A 26256-nucleotide genomic window follows, 5' to 3' on the forward strand; every position below is an offset into this window, starting at 1 on the left:
TTTCCAGCAAGACAACTCCAAGCATAAAGCCAAAGCTACACAGGAATGGCATAAAAATAATTATGTTAATGTACTAGAGTCACTGAGTCAGAGTCCAAATCTCAATCTAACTGAGAATGTTTGCTTGGACTTAAAAAAGACTGGTCTTTCACAATCTCAAGTTGTTCAAAGAAGCATGGAGAAAAATGGCAGTCTAGGTGTGCAAAGCTAAAAGTGACCTTTGCACACAGACTCGAGGCTCTCATGGCTGCCAGAAGTACATCTATTGTACTAAATACTGACTTAAAGTGAATACTTATGTGAACTATTTTGTGTTTGATATTTGTAATTCATTTAGATTACTTTGCAGAGATCAGTTTTCACTTTCATTGGAGTTTTTGGCTGATCAGTGTCTAAAAAGCTACATTAAATTCCCTTTGATTCAATGTTGCATAACAATGAAATGTGAAAACTTCCAAGGGGGGAGGTTAGTACTTCTTATTGGCATTGCATACTGTATGTTTCATATGTTTTTCATAAACACATACCAAGCAGGTTGTGCAGATTTGTGGTACAGTTGTTAGTGTGGCTGCCTCACAGATCCAGTATCCTAATTCTGAACCATGTGCCCAGTGTTGACCATGTGGAGTTTGGAGTGTTCTTTCAAAGATTATCTTCATGGTCCTCTAATGTTTCTTGTTCATTTCCAAAGACATGCAGGTTATGTTAAAGAGTGGGAACACCTTGGAATTAGACTAGTTCCCCATTTTGTGTTGCTTCCTATCTTGTGCTCTTTGCTGCCAAAACACCTTCTGGCCTCCAGTGGCCCTGAATTTAATCAATTGAAGTTGAGAATGTTGCATTATGTTAGATAAAAGACATCCTAGATACAGCAAAATATGTATAGATGGATGCAGAAAGAAACAGATTTGAATTGATACATGGTAAATGAAATCTTAATTGTAATAACATACATATCTTAAGTTGTACATATAGAATAGAAAAAGTACTGGATATTCATATGCAAATGGTTTGGAACTCAAGGAGAAGATGTACAGGATATTATTGGGTGTATGTAAAAGAATTTAACAAAGCTTCTAAGATTAAAAATTTTGATGTATAAAGTACATAGAGTATGAGGTCATGTGTGAAATACTGTGTGTAATTGTGATCAAAACAGTGCCGAATGAAGCCAGTGAAAAGATGTATGGCAGGACTAGTGTATGAGTTACGAAATAATATTTAGGGAGCGGAATCTGTGCAATTTAAGCAGACTTCATAGATCCAATTAAATTAACAAAAGGACACTGAAAATACTTAGAATGTTAGTGGTGTAGTTAAAAGATGCCCATGCTGGACATACAAATCACAATTTGATATTTTTGAAAAGATTAGGTGAACACAGTGATGCAGTATAGACCCTAAAGTCTACCTGTGAGGAAATCAAGGGCACAGGATGCAGTTGACCAGGCGGAGTCACAGCTATGTTACAGTCACAGCTATGTTACAGCTATGACAAAGCACAGAGCAAGGACAGGTACCAAATGATTCAAAAGGATGAAAACTGACAACAATCCATAACATCTCCTGGTCCAGGTTGTGGCTGAATCTTACTAAGTTCCTCATCCGTTCCATATATGATGTTCTACCTAGCCCAGGGCTCTCAAACTCCTGGCTCATGGGTCCATTTCCAGGCCCCCCGTCTCCTTCCCGTATATGACATCAACAAAATAATACAATCCGGCCTGCAAACGGTAAATTTATTTAACTTTTTTCCCTACTTCCTTCATTTACTTGTTTAAGTCAAAACTAGTTTAAAAATAATAATTTTAAATTAAAAAATAATTTCAAATTAATGTAGATCTTTCAGTTCTGTGATTTGGTGTAAATGTAGAGTTTTTGATTAAAAGAAAGCAAGTTAATTTTTTTTGGAATTCATTTGCTTGGTTGTCAATAAAAAAGAATTGTCTTTCCAAACCAAAAAGGAAGGTGGATGCTGAACACAGACAATTTTAAGAAAGATGGACAGTGGAAATGCCACCTGTCTTATATGCAAAGAAAAAGTCGATGCTTTGAAGGAATATAATCTCAAACATCATTACTCGACTAAACACAGAGAACAATATAATAATTATAAGGGACACAAAGGCCTGAAATTACAGTAAAGTCTTTTTCACAAAGCAAAGAAAGATGCTGATGGTGCGGTAGAAGACAAGTTATGTGGTATGTGAGTTAATCGCTAAGGCAGGAAAGACATACACCGAAGAGTAGTTTCTTAAGGACTGTATATTAAAAGTCGCTGAAATATTGTGTCCAGAAAAGATGGGTTTATTTAAAAATATCTCCTTATCAGCAAACACCATGGCAGACTGAATAGGCGAGTTATCAAATGACATTTATGATCAGTTACGTGAGAAAACTAAAGTTTTTACTGCATACTCCGTGGCACTTGACGAAAATACCAACAAACCGACACTGCTCAACTAGCAATTTTTCATTAGGTGTGTTAATTCCCACTTTGATGTGACTGAAGAATTGCTATGTTTATGTCCAATGCACGGCCGTGCTGCAGGCAGTGATATATATCAGCTTCTGTGTGGTGCAATTGAGCGTGCTGGTTTGCCATGGAACAAACAGGTAGGCAGCACGACAGATGGAGCCCCATCCATGGCAGGCAAACAAAATGGACTGTTAGCATTGGTTCAAAAAAAATTAGAAGCGGAAAAAGCTGATCCAGCAATAGTTTTACACTGCATTAATCATTAATAAGCACTGTGCAGCAAATGCTTAAAATGTGAGCAAGTCATGTCTGTTGTTCTGAAATGTATTAATTACATCATGTCAAGGAGTTTACAGCATCGCCAGTTCAGAGCCTTTTTAGAAGAAATTGAGTCAACTTACAGTTGTGCTTGAAAGTTTGTGAACCCTTTAGAATTTTCTCTATTTCTGCATGTGGTGTTATGGGTCCACAGCTCGTGGAGAAAAGGCCATTGATTTTAAATAAATAATCATATGACCTAGTCGTCGATGTGGGCGTTTCTCACCGTGTGCACAGGTGAGGAACTGCCCACATTCGTGATTGCTCCCGTGGCTAATGCTGCAGCTGTGATGGCCCCTCACGTTTTAAAAGAAAAGTCGGTTGGGGATAAAGAGAGAATCGATTAGAGAGAAAGAAACGATCGGAGAGAGAAAGGAAAGGAGAGGACGGAGGTTACCGGGAGCAGGAGAGGAAGCAGGTCGGTGAGAGGGAGAGAGCCGCAAGAGCGAGCGGACGGCGGCGAATGAGCCGTGGACAGCTGCATGGAAGCTGGGTGTTAGGCCGACACGCGTGTTTGTGTTGATGTCGCTCCCGCTGAGCGAGCAGGTAGCGGAGTGACCAAGGTGAAAGCGACGAGCCGCAGAAGGCCGCAGAAAGGCAGCGGAAGTCGGGAGGCTTGGAGTGGCAGTCCTTGGTGTGAGCGTCCTGGAGACCAAGGAGTCCAAGTCTCGAGGCTGGGATGAGAGCCAAACCGAAGCCAGGGATCGGGAGGTCTCCAGTCTTGCGTGTGTTTGAGGAGGGCAGCTGTAGAGAGCGTCTTGCCTGCTGCTTGGCCCATACGGGATAAGCAGGTGAGACGCTAACAGAAGAGCACCAGATTTGTTTGTTGGGTTTTAAGACTGCTTCCAGGAGAAGATTTTAACCTCTCGTTTTTAAGGATTGTTTTTCTATTTATTGGTTTTACTCCACGTATTTTATGGATTATTTATTTAATGAATTTGAAACTGCACTATTTATGGAACACTGTTTTTGTTGACTGTTTTAATAAAAGGACTTTTGTACTTTCAACCATCCCCTTGCTCAGATGCTCAATTTGCCTCCATTGACTGGCTCACTCGGTTTCATTATCGACGGTGTTGGGTTCAAGGGTTCCCAAACAGCCATGGGAGCGTGGAGCCAGAACCCACATCGTCACATTTGGTGGCAGCGGTGGGATATCCCCAGCGGTGGGATATCCCCAGCGGTGGGATGAGCTAGCGGTGGAGGCCAGAAGAGGTGACAGAGCAGCAAGTGGGATTGGTAACTGACTTTGGAAGAAACCCAAGCCGGAGGAGGACATTTTTAAGAGACTGAGCTTTTTAAGTACATTTATTTATTGCTGGTTTTTATTTGTCTTTTAAGGTTCTTATTCTTTTAATGTCCTGTTTTATGAAGGGGGCTTGGGTTGGTTTGTTTTAGTGGGATTGTTTTAGTGCTTTTATTGGTTTTAGTGCAGTGTAGAGTGGCCGAGCTGTGGACCTGAGCTCCAGTTGCATTGGGTTGGCAGTGGAGTGGAGCCTTCCCATGCAACTGGAGTTTTATGGGGGTGGAATGTGGTGTTATGGGTCCACAGCTCGTGGAGAAAAGGCCATTGATTTTAAATAAATAATCATCGCAAAGGGGGTTGTTGTCATCGATGTGGGCGTTTCTCACCGTGTGCACAGGTGAGGAACTGCCCACATTCGTGACTCCGTGGCTAATGCTGCAGCTGTGATGGCCCCTCACGTTTTAAAAGAAGCGCAAGTCGGTTGGGGAGAAAAGAGAGATCGATTAGAGAAATAAGCGAGAGAGAAAGGAAAGGAGAGGACGGAGGTTACCGGGAGCAGGAGAGGAAGCAGGTCGGTGAGAGGGAGAGAGCCGCAAGAGCGGCGGACGTGCGGCGAATGAGCGCGTGGACAGCTGCATGGAAGCTGGGTGTTAGGCCGACACCCACGTGTTTGTGTTGATGTCGCTCCGCTGAGCGAGCAGGTAGCGGAGTGACCAAGGTCCATGCGACGAACCTCAGAAGGCCGCAGAAAGGCAGCGGAAGTCGGGAGGCTTGGAGTGGCAGTCCTTGGTGTGAGCGTCCTGGAGACCAAGGAGCACAAGTCGTTCTACCAAAGAATGGTTAAAGAAGAATAAAGTTAATCTTTTGGAAAGGCTAAGTCAAAGTCCTGACCTTAATCCAATCGAAATGTTGTGGAAGGACCTGAAGCGAGCAGTTAATGTGAGGAAACCCACCAACATCCCAGAGTTGAAGCTGTTCTGTACAGAGGAATGGGCTAAAATTCCTCCAAGCCGGTGTGCAGGAATTATCAAAAGTTACCGGAAATGTTTAGTTGCAGCTATTGCTGCAAAGGTGGGTCACACCAGATACTGAAAGCAAATGTTCACATACAACTTTTGCCACTCACAAATATGAAATATTCGATCATTTTCCTTAATAAATAAATGACTAAGTATAATATTTTTGTCTCATTTGTTTAACTGGCTTCTCTTTATCTACTTTTGGACTTGAGTGAAAATCTGATGATGTTTTAGGTCATATTTATGCAGAAATATAGAAAATTCTAAAATGTTTACAAACTTTCAAGCACAACTGTAGATAGATAGATAGATCTTTATAGTCATTGTTATTTTTTACGAAGGAACAACGAAATTGAAGGTGCAGTTGACTGTGAGGCATAAGATTTAAAAAACTTTAAGTTAAAATCACTTATGGTGATGTACCATACTTTACTAAGGTGTGCTGGCTCAGCAGGGGGAATATCATGAAGAGATTTTTTGTGTTGAGAACAGGAGTGAAAAATTTCATAGCAAATGGCAGAATGGATGTTCCTGAGTTGGAAGATCCACAATGAGTCATGGACCTTGCTATCTTAGTGGATATTACACAGGAGCTGAACATACTAAAGCTCCAGGGCCCTGATCAGCTCATCACATCAGCTTATGAAAGTAGGAAAGCCTTCACCACCAAATTAAAATTATGGAAAACACAGTTTCCTGCTGAACATCTCACTCATTTCCCAACATGTAGATCTCTTGTGGAGGATGGCACAGCATTCAGGAGTGATACATATACATCTGCTATTGAAAATCTAGTGCTGGAATTTGATTACGGTTTTGCTGACTTTAGGCCACATCGCAACACTTTCCAGCTGTTTGCAGACCCTTTTTCAGCTGATGTGGAGAGTGTCCCAAGTTTGTTCCAAATTGAACTTATTGACTTTCAGTGTAATAGTGAGCTAAACCCTAAGTTCACAGAGCCACAGGGAAAAGCAGACTTGACTGGGCAGTTTCTGAGAGAATTACCTCCATCCTTTCCAGAGCTGTCCAAAATGTTCAGTCAGGTAATATGCCTTTTTGGAAGCACATATCTGTGTGGGAAACCTTTCTCAACTATGAACTTTAATAAATGCAAGTACAAGTGTAGGTGTACTGATGCTTATCTTGAAGCTGTACTCAGAGTTTCCACTGTAAACTCTATTAGAGCAAATGTGGCCAAGGCTGTGTGAGCAGAAACGCTGTCAGGTTTCTGCACAGAAATAGAATACAAGTTCAAATGTATTCAGTAATTGCAATGTTAGGTTTATGCAAAGTTGTGTTAATTTATTAAAGTTAATTTAATGAAAAAATAATTGCATATTTAAAAGTAATGTATTTAGAGTACAGTTTGTGTTTTAATAAAATATGTTAGTAATAGAACTAAAAATAGATTTAAAGAATATTACTATCTCTTGATGTGCTTGGTCCCTGTATGACATGATAATATCACCAGTGGTCCAAAGACAATTTGAGTTTGAGACCCCTGACCTAGTCCATCTAACCTCTTCTGTTGGGACAAGGTTGACTCACCAGATTCCCTTGTGCATCAGGAAAGGGACACTTAAGCCTAGCCTCAGCCATTTCCCTAATGCACTAGGCCAGGGGTGGCAAACTCCAGGCCTGGAGTGCCTCAGTGGCTACAGGTTTTCATTCTAACCCTTTTCCTAATCAGTGACCAGTTTTCACTGCTAATTAACTTTTCTCCATCACTTTAATAGCCCTGTTAGAAGACTTCAGCCCTCTGAATTGATTTGTTTCTTCATTAAATGACAGCCAAGCAGAAATGAGACGTGAAACGAGCCAACAGATGACAAGCTAAACTGGGGCTTCAAACTCCAACCAATTTCACTCCAATCACTTTCTTAATGAGAAGTCAATTCTTGCTCTTAATTAAACCCGTTATTTAAGTCCATGGCTTGTTGTTGCTCTCATTCTGCCTTAGCAAACATTTCGAAAGCTGTTGTTTTTCTGTTCTTTCTAAGAGCACCATTATAATGTTTTGGTGATCTGAGAGATCAACCTTACCAAGACCATCACCACTCTTTAATTTCAGATATTGTGTAATGGGCACAGGGGAGCTGGTCATGTGGTGACTTGTTTTGTGTCTCATTATTGTTTGGCTGCTAATTAAAGAAAAAAGAAACAAATATGGGGCCTGAGTCAAGTTAATTAAAAGAAGTAATCAGCAAAAACTGGTCACTAATTAAGAAGATGGTAAGAATGAAAACCTGCAGCCACTGCGGCACTCCAGGCCTGGAGTTCGCCACTCCTGCATTAGGCTAAGGTCACTAAAGGTGATTGCTGATGCCTCCTGTGGGGTCATGGCCCTGACTAAGTGCCTGCTACCAGCCAGGCAAGTCATCACATTCATCAGAGCACCCTGTTAAAAATAAAGGTTCCAGGGTGAGTCTTTAGAGCTATGCCACAGGAGAACCCCTACATGAAGGTTCCAGAAAGAACCTTTATTGATTTAGATCCATAACACGTCCCATACAGTAAATAACAATGAATAGATGGTAACAAGGACTCTTGCTGCATACAATAACACAGGCCAAGTCCAGGTTTTCCTACTCGGTTAGTATCATTGGTAACATACCATAAAGTACATTAGAGATGTCAGTTTTTTCTACATACTAGCTAAGATAGCTGAAACACCTGACGTTGCCCGGGAGGAAAATAAAGCTGTTTTTTTTTAATTGTTTGAGAAAAATATAATAAAAAAAACCCACCATTGTACTGTTTTGCTCCTGATTCCGGGTCTTGCTAGAAACTAATATGTTTCTTGGTGGGAACTCGCTACTGTAAAATGCTTTATATACTATAATGTAGTTTTCCTCTTCTAAAATATTAAAAGCCAAACTAGTGCACCATTGGCATGATATTAGTACTTGATCCTTAAAAACTCTACAAAAACTGAAGTTCTTTCTTACAAATAAATGAATGTAACACTAGAATTACCAAAGCCTAAGAAAAAACTCCTAAATCTGAATAAAAGCGCACTTGTTTTGTTATACTTGTACCTTTTGTGAAAGTGTTTATTTGATATTTGGACTTCAGGCTTCACACATTATAAACTTCATGTCTACATTTTGCTAATTATCACTAAAACATGAAAAATTTAACGATGTGTAGATTGTTGTAGAAATGGAACACACATGAAATGCATGTGTTCCAAATAACAATATAGTATTTACTCTATACAACTCTAAGCAACTGACACACAGGTAAACATACTTGAGCTGAGAAAACTTTGTTCGGCGGTGGGGGGATGTGAGAGTAGGCTGCTTGCTGCTTATCGACACATTTAAAAGACAAAAGACAGTGACGAAGAGGTGTGAAGGGATTTAAGGATTGAAGGGATTTTTTTCGTAGGCTTTGGTTATTCTAGTGTTAAAAGAAGGCAGCTATCAGTTTGAGACAGAAGACCAGATTTGATGAGACCAATGGCCAAGACCAGACCAGTCCAAGTACCAATACTTCCTAGTCCTAGACAAGTGAAAAAACACAGAGCAGAAACTAGGTCAAGTGCAAAAAAAAAAATTACTATACTATTAAAAATTACTATACTATTACTATATATATATTATATTATTATAATATTATATATATATAGATATTACTATATCAGAAAGCATGCTGTTTCTGACATCATGTATTGCAGAGGCATCAACAAATTAAAAAGAATTGCAGAAGATGTGGGCCTGAAATAGTGGAGGTGCTATTTTGGAAATACAGTCTCTTCCTTCACAATTTATTGTTGTGGTGTGATTACTATTGAGTACTGAATGACTCTTATGAGTTGTGTTCTTTACTGGGTGCAGCCAAGCTGACTTAATGCAAATGAATTCTTCTGCACTGATGATGTACATGTATAATGCATTCAATCATACAGAGCTCACTCTGCATGCCGACATTATGTTGAGGCATGATGCAGTAATGCACACAAAGCATTTCTGTAAGCTGGCACACAGAACGTATGTAGTTTCTGACTGATCTGGGATCAATGCTGGGTATACTTATCAAACCAGTAAAACTCTCAAGTAAAAGAATAGATTTTACATTTTAATTATTTTTGCCTCTCATAGGCAACATTTAAGTATGGCTCCATAGCACCCTCTAGAGTTCACAACTGTAAAATGTACTATCCATTTGATATGGGGGCGCTGGACATATCTACTTCCGTAGTCAGTAAAACTGTTGTGTAAAGGAATAGATACTATAATTGTTATTCAGCATAGAACTGGGTTTACAGGGTTTATTGTGGGAATGTGAACTTCCCCAGACATTATTTGGAAATAGAAAGAATACACAACCAGCCAAGCTCTTCTTTGAGCAGACTCATTCCTAAACCAAGCAACCAGGAGAAAATGCCCCGTCAGAATCCAATGACCATTTTCACAGAACCTGTCCGGAATACAGAAGTCTCTGCAGCATTTTGCACATGTATTCCAGTCTTTGTAGAATGACAGATAGTTAGAACTTTATTTGTCCCCAGGGTTAAATTTGGCTTTGTACAGAAGCTCCTTAAATAAATACATAAATAGGGAGATAAATAAATATTTATACACCTGCACTATGTCCCGAACACACACCAGAATGACTACAATGCAAAACTATTAAAAAGAAAGAAAACCTCTGACTTGGTCCAAGTCCCAGTAAAGCATTATGCAGATGTATTGCTGTTGGTATAAAGGAGCCCCAGCACCATTTCTTGACACACTTCTACTGAATAATTCATTGGCTGAAAGTACTCAGTGTTAGTGTGTCAGAGAGAGGATGTACAGAATTGTTCATAATTGTGCTATGATTTATTTTAATTTTCTCTTTTGTTACCACCTCCAAGGGGCACAGAGTGGTTTATAGTTACTCCTAAGAAAGTACCACTTAATTAGAATCTGCAAAAAGACATTTGCCAGAGTGGTTGAGTCAACAACTTTTCATCTGAATTCTACAAGATGAAAACATGGCTATTTTAGACCTTGGATGTTTTACTACAGAAGAAAGAGGAGGAGTATAGGAAGCTAATCAAGGACTTTGTTAAATGGTGTGACTCAAACCACTTACAACTGGTGGTGGATTTTAGGAGACCCAGGCTCCTCATGGACCCCGTGATCATCTGAGGTGACTGTGTGCAGAGGGTGCAGATCTATAAATACCTGGGAGTGCAGCTGGATGATAAATTGGACTGGACTGCCAATACTGATGCTCTGTGTAAGAAAGGTCAGAAACGACTATACTTCCTTAGAAGGCTGGCGTCCTTCAACATCTGCAATAAGATGATGCAGATGTTCTACCAGACGGTTGTGGCGAGTGCCCTATTCTACGTGGTGGTGTGCTGGGGAGGCAGCATAAAGAAGAAGGATGCCTCACACCTGGACAAACTTGTGAGGAAGGCAAGCTCTATTGTAGGAATGAAGCACAACAGTTTCACATCTGTGGCAGAGCGACGGCCGCTGAGCAGGCTCCTGTCAATCATGGAGAATCCATTGCATCCACTGAACAGCGTCATCTCCAGGCAGAGGAGCAGCTTCAGCGACAGACTTTTGTCACTGTCCTGCGCCACTGACACACTGAGGAGATTGTTCCTCCCCCACACTCTTCAATTCTACCCGGGTGGTAAACGTTAACATTATTCAAATTTATTGTCTGTTTTTACCCGCATTTTTATCACTCTTTAATCTAGTATTGTTTTTTGTCAGTATGCTACTGCTGGATTATGTGAATTTCCCCTTGGGATTAATAAAGTATCTATCTATCTATCTATCTATCTATCTATCTATCTATCTATCTATCTATCTATCTATCTATCTATCTATCTATCTATCTATCTGTCTCTTTGAAGATGATAATGATCTTTACTGTTCCAGAAATGTTTAGTAACTTCAGAAAGTATTTGACATTTTGTGATGTTGCAGCCTTATGGTAAAATCATTTAAATTAATTTTATTCCTATTCTTAAAAAAAAAAAAATGAAATATCACATTAACACAAGTACACAAGTACTCGGGCCCTTTGCTTAGTACTTAGTGGAAGCATTTTTGGCAGAGCTAACAGTGTGGAGTCTTCTTAGGTATGACATGGCCAAAGACAGTGCTCTACATTTTAGGTGAACTAAGTGGTCGCCTAAGGAGGGAAAATCTTGAGGGCTCCATTTTTTTACACAATACAGACCCTGATTTATGAACACTCAGACTCAATACAACTGCCCATCTCCTGTGAGTCCTGTTAAATTATTTTATATTATTTTTGTGTGCTAACAATGTCTGGTCTAAACATCTAAAAACCTACACAAGCCCTTCACATGTGGTCTTCCAAAGCCATGGATGAACCACACTCACCTTCTTAGAGGGTTTCTTTATCTTGAATGGCCTGATTTAATTTCTTCAGGTCTAGGTTTGTAGGTTTACTTTTGCTTTAGTTGCTTGATGAGGGAAAAATAAATTTAAATGATTGTATCACAAGTCAGTAATATAGTGAATTGAGTCAAAAGAAATAGGGTTTGAGTACTTTCTGAATTTACTGTCGCCTTGCACTTTTCTCAAGAAAAGTATTTTGCCCCTTTAAATTATTGTAGTATTGTAAATGGTTCAAACAGCACCCATCACTAATCAGTTCTCTTTTTGAAGCTGTTACTGCAAACATGTCCTGATCTGTCCATTTGAGAAAAAGAAAAGCAAGAGAGCTAGCATGCCAGAAAGAAAATGTAACTCTTCTTCTATGCAGGGCAGTGTTGTTTCTGCATCATTCCACCCTTCTTAATGTCACTGCCTGTTTTGACAGACATACTTCTTATACGGGTGTAACAGGTTTGTGTTTCAGACTCTGACAGGAAGGATCAAGGGCAAATTGCAGGTAAAACAAGTTCAGGGTATTGGGCTCTGGTTCAAATCCTGACCATGTATAACTTAATGCAACTCTTAAGCTTTGATACTCTTATATTTGTGTAAATAAATGAGAAAATAGTGAATCCATTCAGCATTCTGGCTTTTCAAAAAAACTTCTCATTACTGTTGCCTGGCCGTGGCATAAAGATAACTGTAACACATTTCAGATTGCATGACTAAAAGCCAGCTATTTAATCAAAGGAGAAGCAAAGAGAATAGCTGTGCCATTGAAGCATATTTCCTGAACCCACCCACATACAAGTGTGAAGGAAACCACTCTGAAACCACAAGAAAAAGATAAAGAAGTCAATGTAAGGAAGGCATAACAAAGAAAACAAAGGTGTGTGCAAGTTTCTCACCAAAGAAACAGCATTCTGTACTCAAACAGACTGACAAAGCATCAACGGAAAGTGAAGATTCTGAAACGTGTGCAGTACTCTACAGTTAAAAAGAGCACAGCCATGTCAGGTTATATTAATGACTGGAGGGGATGAAGTCCCCTCATTGTTGTGTACTTTAGGGCCAGCAGCAGCAGCAGCAGATTTTATACCAGCATTGTGTAATTATAGCTAATATTTACTTACGGTTAATTTATTCTTTTGCAACTGGCCTACTTCCCTTAAGAGAGGGTACATTCTCTGTGGCACCACCTATTTGATGAATTCGTGTGAAGACACAAATGTAGCAGGTGTCATTTTGTATAGCTGGAGGCCTCATCATAAATTTTCTGTCACGTGGGAACCAAGACATAAATTGTGGTCCTGCCCACAACGTGGAAAAGGAAAAGAATAAACAGGAGAGCCAGTCGAGCTAATGGAAATTCCCCTTTGCTTAGGGTAATGTAAATGCTTACCTCTCCAAAAGATTCACTTTGCTTGAGACATGTTATATTAAAATATGGGGTAGACTTTGAAGGGAGAAGTAGATGTCTGAAGATTCTTTTGTCTCCCTACTCTATACTGGATAATCAGTGAGGATAAGGAGTCTATGATGTGAATTTAGAGATGAGTACTTTAACTACAAAAAACAAAACACTGTAGAAAGTGTATGTAGCTAACAGATACAGTGATCAGAAAAAATCATTGACAGTCCAGCTGAAAGAATAGACAGGGAGGGTTGAGTTCTGAAGAAAGATGACATGGAAGTTTTTAAAGCAAGTTTCAAGTGATATTGCATTTTATGCAACAGAATGATCCTGTAACATAGTTATTGTGATAATTTACTTAAAAGAGAGAGTAATCAAGCAATCAACAATGACTACTTCAGATAAAAGAACTGAAATGGAAGATTAAAAAATGATCAAAGCTGTTACAAGAAACTCTTAAATAACTGCTAATAGAATAATCAGAAACTATCAAGGGGTGAAACTAGCACACTACTAACCTCAACTTGGCAGATTTATAAAAGTTACACGACAAGATGAACCCAATATGCAAACATCCAGCTAAAATTAGGAAATTAAATAAATACGCTGTTTATTTGGAGAAGGCTTGTGATAGAGTGCCATGTCAAGTAGTCTGGAGGTGCATGAAAGGGAAAGGAGTACCAAGGAATTATGTGAGAATTGTGCAGGATATATATGACGGAATGTGGACTCGGGTTGATAGCACTGTTAGGTTAACAAACAAGATCCTGGTTAGAGAAGGTCTGCCCCAGGGATCTTCTTTAAGTCCTTACCCCTTTGTTCTGGTTTCGAATATGTTGAGTCATGGGATAAAAGACCAATGCCCCAAATGCAAGTTTTATGCTGATGACAGGGTATTGTGTAGTACCAAATAAGAGTATGTGGTGTGGTAGTTGGGAGAAGGGCTTTGGAAGATTGAGGGTTTGAAGATAAATAGGAAGAAGACAGCATATATGAAGTTTAAAGATGATCAGGATTCAGAAGTAAGCCTGCATGGAGAACTGTTGAAAAGAGTCGATAAATGTAAATATCTAGGATCAGTGGTATCCCAGAATAGAAAATTGGATGCAGAGATAACCCATAGAGTGTGAATGGGATAATTGGAAGAAGGTTTCAGGAGTATTGTGTAATTGAAGAATTAAGGCAAAGGTTAAAGGTAAACTTATTAAGACAGTAGTAAGACCAGCAGTGATGTATAGAGCTGAGACAGGAGAAGAAATTAGATATGGCAGAAATGAGAATACTGAGGCGATTGTGTGGAGTTATAATGAAAAACAGAATAAGAAATGAGACGATCAGAGGTACATCAAAAGTGGGAGAGATATCTAAGAAAATACAGAAAAATAGGTGGAAGTGGTATGAACATGTGATGAGGAGAGACAATGAATAGGTAAGCAAAAGAGTGATGAGAATAGAAGAACAGGGGAAGAGAAAGCAACGGAAGCCAAAGTGGAGGTGGATAGATAAAGTAAAAGAACATCTCAAAGAATAGGATTTGACTGAGGAGGAGGTGCAGGACTGAGCTATATGGACAAGGCTGATCATACAGGGCAGAGGAAAATTCATATACTTTTTTTACAGGAAAAAAAGAGATTCAGATTGGCAGTTCTGTGAGCAACTTGCCATGTCATTTCGGGAATTACGGGGCAAGTTATGCCTCACCACGAGTGATGCCACAGAAGTGCAATGAGTAATGTGAAAAAGCTATATTCCCCCGGAATTCTAGAAGATGGGTCATACATCAGATACCTGGGGTTCCTGGCCCTCTAACTAGAGACAAACTGACTCCAAGGAGGTTTGGCAAAAGGCTAGGAAAACAATGAAAGTAACAGTGGTAGCACATTGTTGTGTCTAACTGGGGAAAATGAGACCATGTTAACTTTAAAAGAGCAAGGCAGCAAAAGGTTGTCCCTTAAAAAGAAGATGCACCTATAAAGCTTCTTTGGAGGCCCGACTACTTAAGAGAGATTAAGCTTATACAGTTGCCAGAGTCACTGTTGTGTTCTGTCTTGGAGTCCCATAGTCCCTGAAAGTAATTCCAAGGCTTACTACAACTGTAGATAGTTGGTGGTTAAAGTTGTATTTTCAATAATGCATCTGGCATAATGTGAATATAAACTGAGGCAATAGCTCACTGGTAGGAGGAAGGATATGCTTTGTTGTGGTACCTAAGATGTGGACAAATCACCCCAACAGACAAAAGAAGCCCTATGAAGGCACAAGGTCATTTTTGTCTTTTTTTCATTTGTACTTTGTATCATCATTTGTGTTTTACTCCCTTGTGTCCTTAATTGGTAAAATAAACATTTTGTGTATATACACAGTATATATGTGTAATGTTTTTATAAACATTCTGTTGTTTGCTTTGTGCTCATTTTGAGCCTAAAAGTTGAGTTCCAGAATGCTAAATATTCCGTGAAAGAGAGGAGAACAGAATTTTATAGAAAATCCCAGGGAAGAGAAGGAGCAAATTACTTAAAGCAGTCAGATTAAAGCAAATTAGGTAAATCAGCCTATTAGGGCATCTTGAAAAATTCTACTTATTTTTATATAGACTCTACCATGCATGAGACTAGAAGCAATTAGCATTGATAGGCTGTATGACCCATGATCAAGAATAGCACCCAGCAAACTAATAGTCAAGCAGGTCCTTGCTGTGTCTACAGTGTATGCTGGAACTGTAAACCCTCATCAAACCAACCACACACAGGGAAAAGGATACAAACATTGTAATTGTTCCTCTTTTTTGCCCACTTCCTGGTCAGTGTTGCAAATAAGCTCTAAATTACACAGAAAATACTGAAAAATATTTTTTTTATGCTTTTCCTTACCTTGTTCTTGTACATTTGTTGCATTTATACTGCTGCTGTCGTTTGCATTGGGGTATGGAGTGGCACTATCTATGTTTCAAAAAAAGAAGGAAACATTAGTTTGCCCTGTTTTCAAAGCAGAAGTAATTTTACTATTTTAATTACTCAACACTGGCAACATCTGTGGTAATGAAAAATGAGTCATGTGCAAAACAGTTGCAATACTCTGAAGCTTGTGATTTTTATTTTTTTGTACATTAAGAGTTGGAATCCCATTAGAAACTCAAACTGTAAGTGAAAATATCATATAACCTGGCACAGAGTCCATGTCTGTACAAGATACTTGCAGTAATTAGAAATTTGAACAAGGCCATCTGGCCCAACAGACTCACCAAACCTATTGCTCTCTTTTCTCCAAAATGACATACTAGAATTTTATCCATAATGAAAGAGTACATCTGAAGAAAGACAAAATCTCTGTATATAAACTAGGAGTTGTCCGTCTGTCACACATAAACTTACAAACCATTGAGCCTTGAACCTTGACTTAAGTCTTAATTGATGACTTGGGACGTGACACATGCAGTGGTTGTGGAAAATTTGAGGTGCTGGCTACCTCCCAGATGTAATGAGGCCTCAGGTGTTTCTGACAGCAAGCAATGGCTTGGACACGCACAGCAATAGCAGACAGACAAAACACAGCAGTGATGCTGTCATGAGCCATGACTGAGAACAAAATGGTAGATGTGCAGGCTTGCGCTATGACTGATAGGCACTGTTGTTGATGACATGATGAGCAACTCTGTAATTGGAAATGCATAGCACTATGGCCACAAACAACTCCGTGAACCACAGTGGACAGGCCATGGTGATTATTAACTGTGAGATCTTGGCATTAATTGATGAGGTGGCATGATAAAGAGAACAGCTTTGATTGACAACTCTATAATATTAAAGTGCAGTAATCTACACAGTGGCATTGCAGTCATCTGAAACTAATGGGTGAGATGACAGACACTGCACCACATACCAAAATGAGTGGTCACCCTGATGAACAACTTCTTACTAGGAAAGTACATGATTGACTCAGTGACATGGCAGAAAGAAAAGTGGCACTGGAACGGAGGCAAGCGTATTTACGAGTTTCTAAGAAAATAATGACCGATAACCTGGCTGTGTTTTTCTTATTAGTAAAATTGAACAGTTTAGACAGGAAATATATTTCAAATGTAGTACTGTATATTCAGTATGTAAGCAATTGTCAGAAGCAATTAAACCTGTTACAACTCAAACCGCCCTTATCACTGTTCAGTTTCTGGGAGGCGTTTTAAACAGGTAAACTCTCTTCCAGTTTTCCACATAAACAGCAGCAATGTGAAATAAGAACTTCTGTAGTGTCCTCTTTGATCAAATTCAAAAGAAAAACAACCTTACCTGGTTTTTCACAGGCTTCTAATCAGTGAAGCATAGAGGAGAAAATGGATCCAAGCCATCAAAACAGACAAAGTACCAAATGTTGTTATACATTGTGGCACTATGTATGTTTGTAGTCGACACTTCAGATTCAATGAATACAAACAACTTTCACAGTGCCTTAAGAGTGATGCTGTTCCAAGTCTTTTTAGATGGAACAAGTTTGGCATCCTGCCGACAAAGGAATTGTCTTCTGAAAGGGCAAATACTTGTTTTGGAGATAATGTATGTGAGTCCCTACTTATGGAAAAAGCACTTCGGGTCCCTACTCAATGGAATATGACTATGTAACAGCACCTGCCTCTGGTCAGTATACACAGCTTAATGTAACTGCAATTAGATAATTTTTTTTTTTTAATAACAATATGAACTGTAAGTTTAAAACAACATCTAGTGCTGTATGTTCACGTGTTTCATGGCAGGAACAAATTAACTAATAAACAATAAAAATGAAAAAACATTCCAAATAATATAAGATAAATGGTTGCTAGATAAAGAATAGCTCAAACACAACTGATATAGAACAAACAGTTTTGTGATTGACATTTTATTGTAAGTTCGTCCATTCTGGATTCTGTCTGTTGTGGCGTTTTAGACACCCTTGAAATAGACTTTCTTGTGGCATCTGAAGTGGACATTCTAATTCTACATGTCTTTTTCGGTGGCATGGGTATATTAGCAAAAAGCAGAAAAATTATAATGTGTTACATGGTATTACGTATGTAATAAGCACCACAGTGAGATGTATTTACCTTATTTACAATTCGTCGGAATGCGAACAAATAGCACCAGTCAGTCAGAAATAGCAACACTGAAATTGTACTGTGAGTCGGAAAGCAAGCAAATAGCACAACAAATACGGAAAGCCAGTGAGAAAGAGTAGCACTGAAAACGTCTTGGAAAAAATGGCGGGGAGGGGTGCACAGTTTGTAAGGAGCATCTGTATTGAACCGTGCTGGCATCTAATGGATGTTTGCAATGGTAACTACAGAGAGAAGTGACATACAACCACTGGTGCGTATGGGTAAAATGGCGGGGGAAGGATGCTGTCTTTTTAAGACAAGACTCTGTTTAAACATGCTGCCATATAATGGATGTTGGAGAATGAAATACAGCACTACCAGTGCATGTGGGGGACTGACCCGTAGAAATGCGGGTGTTTCAGCCGGTCACGCACACTGGGTCGTTCACGTTTTACATCCATACGCTAGTTCCCCTTCACCCGATCAAAGCACTCGGCCTTCTCATACTTGGACACTTCCATCATCTCTTGGCAGTTTAAAGAAACACGGGTAAAGAGGGACACACATTGGGGGAAGGATGCTGTCTTTTTAAGGTGAGTCGCTGTTCAAATGTGCTGTCATATAATGGACGTTGGCGAATGAAATACAGCACTATCATTGTGTGTGGGAGTGTGACCTGCAGAAACTGTCCACTTGGAAAGTGTCCACTACTGAAATCGTCACCTGTCAATCTAAGATGTTTAAGAGGCATTGGCAGTTGTCGAAAGGTGTAAAATATTTGGCCATTTCGGTACACTTGAAAGCGACAACCGAACAATTCACCAGCAGCCATCAACTCACATGCAGATGCATAGGTGAAGGGCTTAAGCATTTCACTCTTATAGTGCTCCTATCTCCTGTACCGTCATCAGTCCACACCTTGAACCTGTCCCAGTCATTCAATACATAAGACACAATGTTCCTCCGGATATCAAGAGTGAAACTGATATGGCCGTGCAATATGTAACAAAGAGAATGGAAAAGGTAGGTGCCATCTCCGGGCGTGGAAACCACTCAGCAAGTGACAGTTTTTTGATCGATGGTGATCACCTCAATAGACATGGTAATGGGGGTTGGAATGATAAAGGAAATGGGTACCTGAACAATGTAAAGTAAGTCTAAAATACCTACACAATAACTAGAATCATAATAAATGAACAATAAAACAGCGGAGAAGCCGTAGATTAAATAAAAAGGCTGTAGTTATCAGCAGGGAGACGTGAATCCCGTGGCGAAGCAAGGAAGGGAATGTAGAGACCGGAGCGACGGACAGCCTTATATAGGCAGGCAGCCAACAACGTGGGAGGAGTTGGGGTGGGGGACCCAATGCCGCCTCACACGGTGACTGAGCTGCAGGATATGGCCGTATATATGTACGTAAATAGGATTCAGTTAGCGTTGGGAACCTGCGTACCAAATTTCTTTAAGATGGGCCCATAAGTAACAAAGACCATTGAAAAGTTCAATATGGCGGCCGACAGTGGCATCATACCACCGAAATAAGTACGTACATTAGTTTCGGTTAGCGCAGGGAAGCCGCCTACCAAATTTCATGAAGGTGGGGCTATAAATAAGAAAGTTCAACATGGCGGACGTTGTCGACCGTTATGATTGTTACGTGTAGAATTTCGAAATGAAACCTGCTTAACCTTTGTAAGTAAGCTGTAAGGAATGAGCCTGCCAAATTTCAGCCATCTACCTACAAGGGAAGTTGGAGAATTAGTGACATTGGAAAGTTCAATATGGCAGCCGACAGTGGCATCATACCACTGAAATAAGTAAGTACATCGGTTTTGGTTAGCACAGGGAAGCCACCTACCAAATTTTCTTGAAGATGGGGCCATAAATAAGAAAGTTCAACATAGCGGATGTTGCCGACCATTATCGGCCGTTATGACCGTTACATGATGAATTATGAAATGAAACCTGCTTAACTTTTGTAAGTAAGCTGTAAGGAATGAGCTTGCCAAATTTCAGCCTTCTACCTACATGGGAAGTTGGAGAATTAGTGAAGTTGGAAAGCTCAATATGGTGACCGACAGTGGCGTCATACCATCGAAATAAGTACGTACATCGGTTTCGGTTAGCGCAAGGAAGCCGTCTACCAAATTTCATGAAGATGGGGCCGTAAATAAGAAAGTTCAACATAGCGGATGTTGCCAACCGTTATCGGCCGTTATGACCGTTACATGTAGAATTTCAAAATGAAACCTGCTTAACTTTTGTAAGTAAGCTGTAAGGAATAAGCCTGCCACATTTCAGCCTTCTACCTACACGGGAAGTTGGAGAACTAGTGATTAGTGAGTGAGTGAGTCAGTGAGGGCTTTGCCTTTTATTAGTATAGATTACAGTATCCTGTTCTCTGTCAAAACTGAGTGAGTTAATGTAAATATAAAACAACTGGTTAGATGAAACTGTCACCATACTGGCATAAGTACAGTTAACAAACTTACATTGGTAATTATAAAAGAATTCCTCCACAAAATATGTTTGCCTTTGCCCACTTTTGATGCTACCCTAGTGTAGTGCTTTCATTGAAAATAGATACATTTCTGAAAGTGAAAGGAAAGACTTGGTATAAACGTGATCCATTGCTGGCTAACTAACAGGACGTAGATATACCCATCAATATGTCAATATATAAAAAAAAACATCAACAACTAAACATATAACATATTGTACTGTATGTATACTAAACATGATACTTGTATATACTATATACTGTATTATCTACTCTATATATATATAAAATCCTAAGCCTAAAAGTGCAATGATTATGTACAACGATTTTATGTAACGTTTTTATGTCACTTTTTTGTCATTCTTTAAATTACGCTTATTTTTAAAACTACATATATATGTACCATGTACCAAGGGCCCTCGCGCATATATGGGTGTGATTGAATTTAGAAAACTCATCTGTGCAAATTATAAGTCTATATCATAATGTCTGGTGCTTTTGTGTTTGTTTTTAATTTGTTTTATTTTGCGAGCTGGTTATTAAACGCCACGCCAGCCAGCCAGAGAATCCCCCGCCGCCCTGCCCCTCTCCTCCCTAAGTGGCAAGCAGCAGGTGCACCTTGCAAATGGAGGGTGCCCTTACTCCCCACAAATGGGCAATAGAAAACCGATCGGTGCCCATGCAATCCCAAAAATGCGCTGACATGATGTTGGGGTAGCATGGGCACACGCAAAAAAAAAATAATTTTTTTGCCGATGCCCAAGATGCTACCCCCACCATGATGTTGCCCTGGACAACGGCCCACGTTGCCCATATCAAAAAACGCCACTGGCAATATGAATATTATGAAGAGTATTTGGACAAAGAGTTGTCAGTCTCAAATGGAACGGTCAGGAGAGAGATGGTCCCTGTGAGTGCTGATTGTAAGCTGGGTGGAGCTGGTTGATCATTCTTTTGGGATTCCTCAGGATGTCAGAGATCAGTTGACTTAACAGGTGTCAGGGATGCCTGACCCTTTGTCCAAATTAAAAGCAAAATGTCCTAGAGGGATGAAAGGAGATTAAAAGTCCCATCAATGACAGCACAGGGTGCCATGTGAAGTGAAATGGGTCAATATTGCACTTTGACTGTTATTCAAAGTTAGGACTGGTAGGGTTCCACTTGTTTTCTTCATACCTATTACTTGGAAGCTCATGTTTCCTGACTGAAAGGAAAGTACCCTTGTTTTAGTTATGTGTAGCAGTACAAAAGATGACTAATTGACCTAGCCATTTTAAGGCTATAGAAGGCTCAGGGTTACAAAGATCTCAAGAAGCAGGAGAGACATTATAGACCATGCTCCAGGTTTAGTTACAGGTAACTCAAGGATGAGGTTAAAATAAACCTTAAATACAAGGGTGCAGGCTGAAACGGTACTAGGAAGTAGCCATGGTCAAGTGAAAAAGAGACAGTAGGTGAAATCATTAGAACATTGAAAACATTTAGATGAGAATAGGACATTCAACACTTCTAACCTCACCAGTTCTATCTACGGAGTTTTACAGATCTATAAAGTCCTACTGTCTACCACACTATTTGGTAATTTATTCCATGTGCCTGTGTTTTTTTTGTGGGAAAAAAAACTCTATAATGTCTTTAGGAAATTTTAACAAGGTTTCAGCTGTGTGTCTGTGTTCTTGTTGAACTCATTTTAAAGTAACAGCCTGCATCTAATATACTAATTCCTTCCATAATTTAAAGCCTTCAATCATGTCACCTCTTAATCTCGGTTTTTTCATAAAGTGAAAAGGTTCAATTTCTTTAATCTTCCCTCGTAGATCATACCTCCTAGTCAATCTTCTCTTGACTGTTTCTGGAACTGCTGTGTCTTTTTTGTAATATGAAGAGCAAAACTATACACAGTACTCCTGGTGTGGCCTCACTAGCGTGTGTATAACTTAAGCATAACCTCCTTTTTCTTGTGCTCTGCACATTGTGACGTATATCCTAACATCTTATTAGCCTCCCTGATCGCTTCTGAACACTATCTTGATGTAGTCATTGATGAGTCCACAATGACTCCTAAATTTTTCTCATACTGGGTACTTTGTAGATTCATATCACTTATTATGTATTCAAATCTAATATTTTTACTTCCTACATGTGCTACCCCACATTTACTTATATTAAATTCCCTACATGCAATTCACTTACATCTACTTACATTACATTAGGTAGTGTTTGGATGCAAAAGAGAACTTGACAGACAGAGACCAACAAGGAAATACTGTAGGTCAAACTAGAAAGTCTGCAGGGAATTGCTGTTGTCAGTATAATTCATACTTTTACTTACATTCTTTTATCCCTCCCTTGTGTATTTTGTGAATAAATTTGGCATTGAGCATTCATGTGTCTAGGGAAAAAAGAAAACAATGGTACCCTTAAGAAATAGAAACACCTCTCATCACCTGACCATGTCTACTGTATGACATTATGGGTGCTGCTGGATCCTGGAAAACAATGGATCCAACTAAACTCAAAAACTAAATTATAAAACGCACAAATGTGTCAACTTGTTATCTTCAGGCTGACTCTCCTTATTAATGGAATATACCAAAAAACTTGAAAAGTAGTTCACTAGAGAGGAGAATACATATACTTTTAAACCATAAACACAATCTCTAAAACAATCACTGTTCTTTCTTAAAAAAACAGCATTTTGCTTCACCATAATGACTATACACCAAAGACTACCAGTTTCTTGTTGTCCTTGATATGCAATTTTACAGATGTCAAAAAGATGATCTATTTGCTTCTTGAAAGCACAACCTGAATGTACATGTTGAAATAGTTTTGGATACCAAAATGGCATTATATCCAACTTGGCCCCTGGGTTAATTTCTCAGTCAAAAAATTAATGCAAAATGAATTACAATTGATTTGAGAAGCATGCCAGGTCCTGTCACACTTTTGAAGTCTGAATTAGACTTGAAAGGTTCAATTCAATTGAGCATTTGAGTTTGTAAACAATCCACGTCAATGTAATTCATTGGAGCTACACTTGAAATCAAGATTCAGGGTCTATACTCCTTAACAAGCAAATTTAAAGCATAGCTACCCTAAAAGTCAAAATTTTTAAATGAAAGCCTTCATTAATAATTTAACAGTTTTCTACAATTATTTTTTTATTTTCAGAAATATCTGTGGGCACAGATAAATTATTTTCCAATATTTTATAAGCAATCTTCACTGAAAGTTCTAAGTAGCTTTAGGGGAATGCATTTTGCTCTGAAATCCTTCATACTCAGCCTAGTAAAGTTGCTTTCTTCATAAATATTTCAAAAAAGCATTTCTTTAAATTCAGCTACAGTATGTACTTACTTTAAACAGTTTTGATTGTGCAGCTTGCACACATAATGTATCACTGCCAATATAGTACATCTTACAAGATTACAGGATGCAGAGCAAAAAAGTCAAGCAGGAAAGGCATACAGTATGTGCCAACATTCGTAGTTTTGCCTTGACTTTTTTTTTTTAAACAGTAGAAAATATTAAACATTTCTAACACTTTTTTCAGTGATTTTTTTTACTATATTCAGATAATTATTATTAAAAAGGTAGACAAAAACTTTCCAGAAGCTCACTTATTTTTATTTATGTAAAACCACACATCTACTACTCTACAGTTCCAAGGAGGCTCTCACTAAGTAGTGTAGAAACGATTTGTTACTACGAAGTTGAAGGCGTGTGGACTAAGTTAAACTGCTTTTTTATGAAATCATATTGTCTCAGGGAAGGCAATGATGACACAACGTTTAGTGCTGCTAATTCTCTGCTACAGGAGACCTACTCACTATCTTTGTTGAGTTTACATGCTGTTGTTGTTTTCTCACTAAGCACATTTATTAACAGCAAGCATGTTATGTTGACTTGCTAGTCAGGTAATGATAAGGTTCTTGTGTGTGTGAGTGTGCCCTGCAAAGTACAGATGTCTTGTCAACGGTTCATTCATGCCTTGCAGTCAATGCTACTGAATAGTGGTGAAATGATTAGCCCAAAGTTGACTTAGTAGTAAAAGTCTGTGTTGAAATCCACTATGAGGTCTTTTGTTTTGCTGACATTGACGGACAGATTGTTTCCCTGATCATTTTCATCTAGGCAAGGCTTCTCATTGTTGATGAGGCCTACCACGTCTGTGTCATCAACATATTTTACAGAGGAGTTTGAGTTGCACCCGGCTACACAATCATGTTTGTATAGTAAATACAGCAAGGTATTAAAAACACATACTTTTTCAATATACAGGGTAATGGAACTGGAGGTGTGTGTCTACTTGGAGTCTAGTAGACAACAAATCCAGGATCCATGTGTATAGTATGGAACTCAGACACAAATTCTGTAATTTTGTTGCAAGTCCAGTGGATGCAGTTGTGCTGAATGGTCTTAAGTGAGTGATTAACATCTACAATACCTATACAGAGAAATCATTTTGTGGATTAGTTTCACTTGAACAAAAAGGAATTATTCAAGAAAAGGTAGCCATTACAGCTGGGTATTTTAACAGCACTGCCTCTAACACCAGAAGGGAAGCTGTTTAGTAACCAAAACAGTGAAACTTTTCAAGGGAAATTCCTCTCTCCAATAAATTTCTTCCATTTCACAGTTATTAAGGTAACAGTGCTTCTGGGACTGCTCAAAGCTGTAGTAATGATTCTATGACTAACCACAATGTGGTCCCAGAGGTCTGCAAAGAGTTCCTTTAACTTGACAGCTTAACATCTATCCCAGCATGCAGTGTGAATGGTGGGACCTTATATACACAGATGTGGGTCTTACAAAACAATGTCCAATCAATTGAGTTTGCCACAGGTGGACTCCAATCAAGTTCTAAACATATTGCAAGGGTAATTACAGCAAGCAGGATGCACAATATGGAGTGTCACAGCAAGAGGTCTGAACATGTAAATTAGAGATTTCAGTTTTTGAATTTCTTGTATATTTGCAAACATTTCTAAATACTTTCTGATTTTCCTTGTAGATGACAACTGATTATTTCACAATTTACCACAGATGTCCAAAGGGCAACACTATTCCAAACAAGCTCAGCTCGTCTCTACAGCTACAATGGCTTTGGGCGAATTTCAACCACAGACAAAAGGTGAATATGATATGATATTAAATCATGAGAACTGTAATTGCTGTCATTTTTTTCAGCAGCTGGGACAGTTCAGGTCCAGACTAGTTTTACCTCACAGCAAATTAAGTAAATCTAAGTTGAGACATGTCAAGTTGTGTTTATTAAAATGCAATAAGCAGTAGGACAATTAGCAGAGCTGTCACACCCACTTGTCAGTTACATGGTGATTAAGACTCAGGATTATGAAATTTAGGTAAAATATTATTATGACGTAAGAAAGCCAAAAGTAGATTCTGAGGAATCTGACAAAGTTCCCAACCGTTTAAGGTACTGTTTACCTTAAAGTAGTGGTGAGCAACATCGGTCCTGGAGGGCCGTAATGGCTGAAGGTTTTTGTTTCAACCCAAGTACTTAATTAAAAACCATTGCTTACCAATAACAGGTCTTAATTAATATCATGTCTTGTTAGTGTTCTTATTCAGCCATATCGAGTGATTCTTATTTTGTAGATTTCTTTACTTTCCATGGCTATTGTCCAAATCATTTGAAGCCTAAAATGGATGAACATTTCTCAGTCCTTCACTTTTTTTCTCTTTAGTTTCCTTCCAAATATATTTTATTAAACTAGAGGGTTCACAGTGACTAAATGAAGGCAAATTAAACGGAGAACTGCTGGTTCCTTTGCCTTTTGCATCTTATCGCTGGTAAGGAACAATTAAAAACAGTGAATGCAGCTATTTAAGAAT

General features: G+C 39.0%; 1 protein-coding gene across 1 annotated transcript in view; it reads right to left on the reverse strand.

Annotated features, from left to right (window-relative positions):
• Positions 1–26256, reverse strand: part of LOC120532920 (receptor-type tyrosine-protein phosphatase alpha-like) — a 125646-nt gene that overhangs the window by 85663 nt on the left and 13727 nt on the right. The window contains exon 2 of the mRNA XM_039759410.1: positions 15700–15768. Coding sequence (XP_039615344.1) covers positions 15700–15768 — 69 coding nt within the window. The remainder of the gene's footprint in view (positions 1–15699; positions 15769–26256) is intronic.

The sequence above is a fragment of the Polypterus senegalus genome, chromosome 7 (genome assembly GCF_016835505.1).
Source record: "Polypterus senegalus isolate Bchr_013 chromosome 7, ASM1683550v1, whole genome shotgun sequence".
Lineage (NCBI taxonomy): Eukaryota > Metazoa > Chordata > Cladistia > Polypteriformes > Polypteridae > Polypterus > Polypterus senegalus.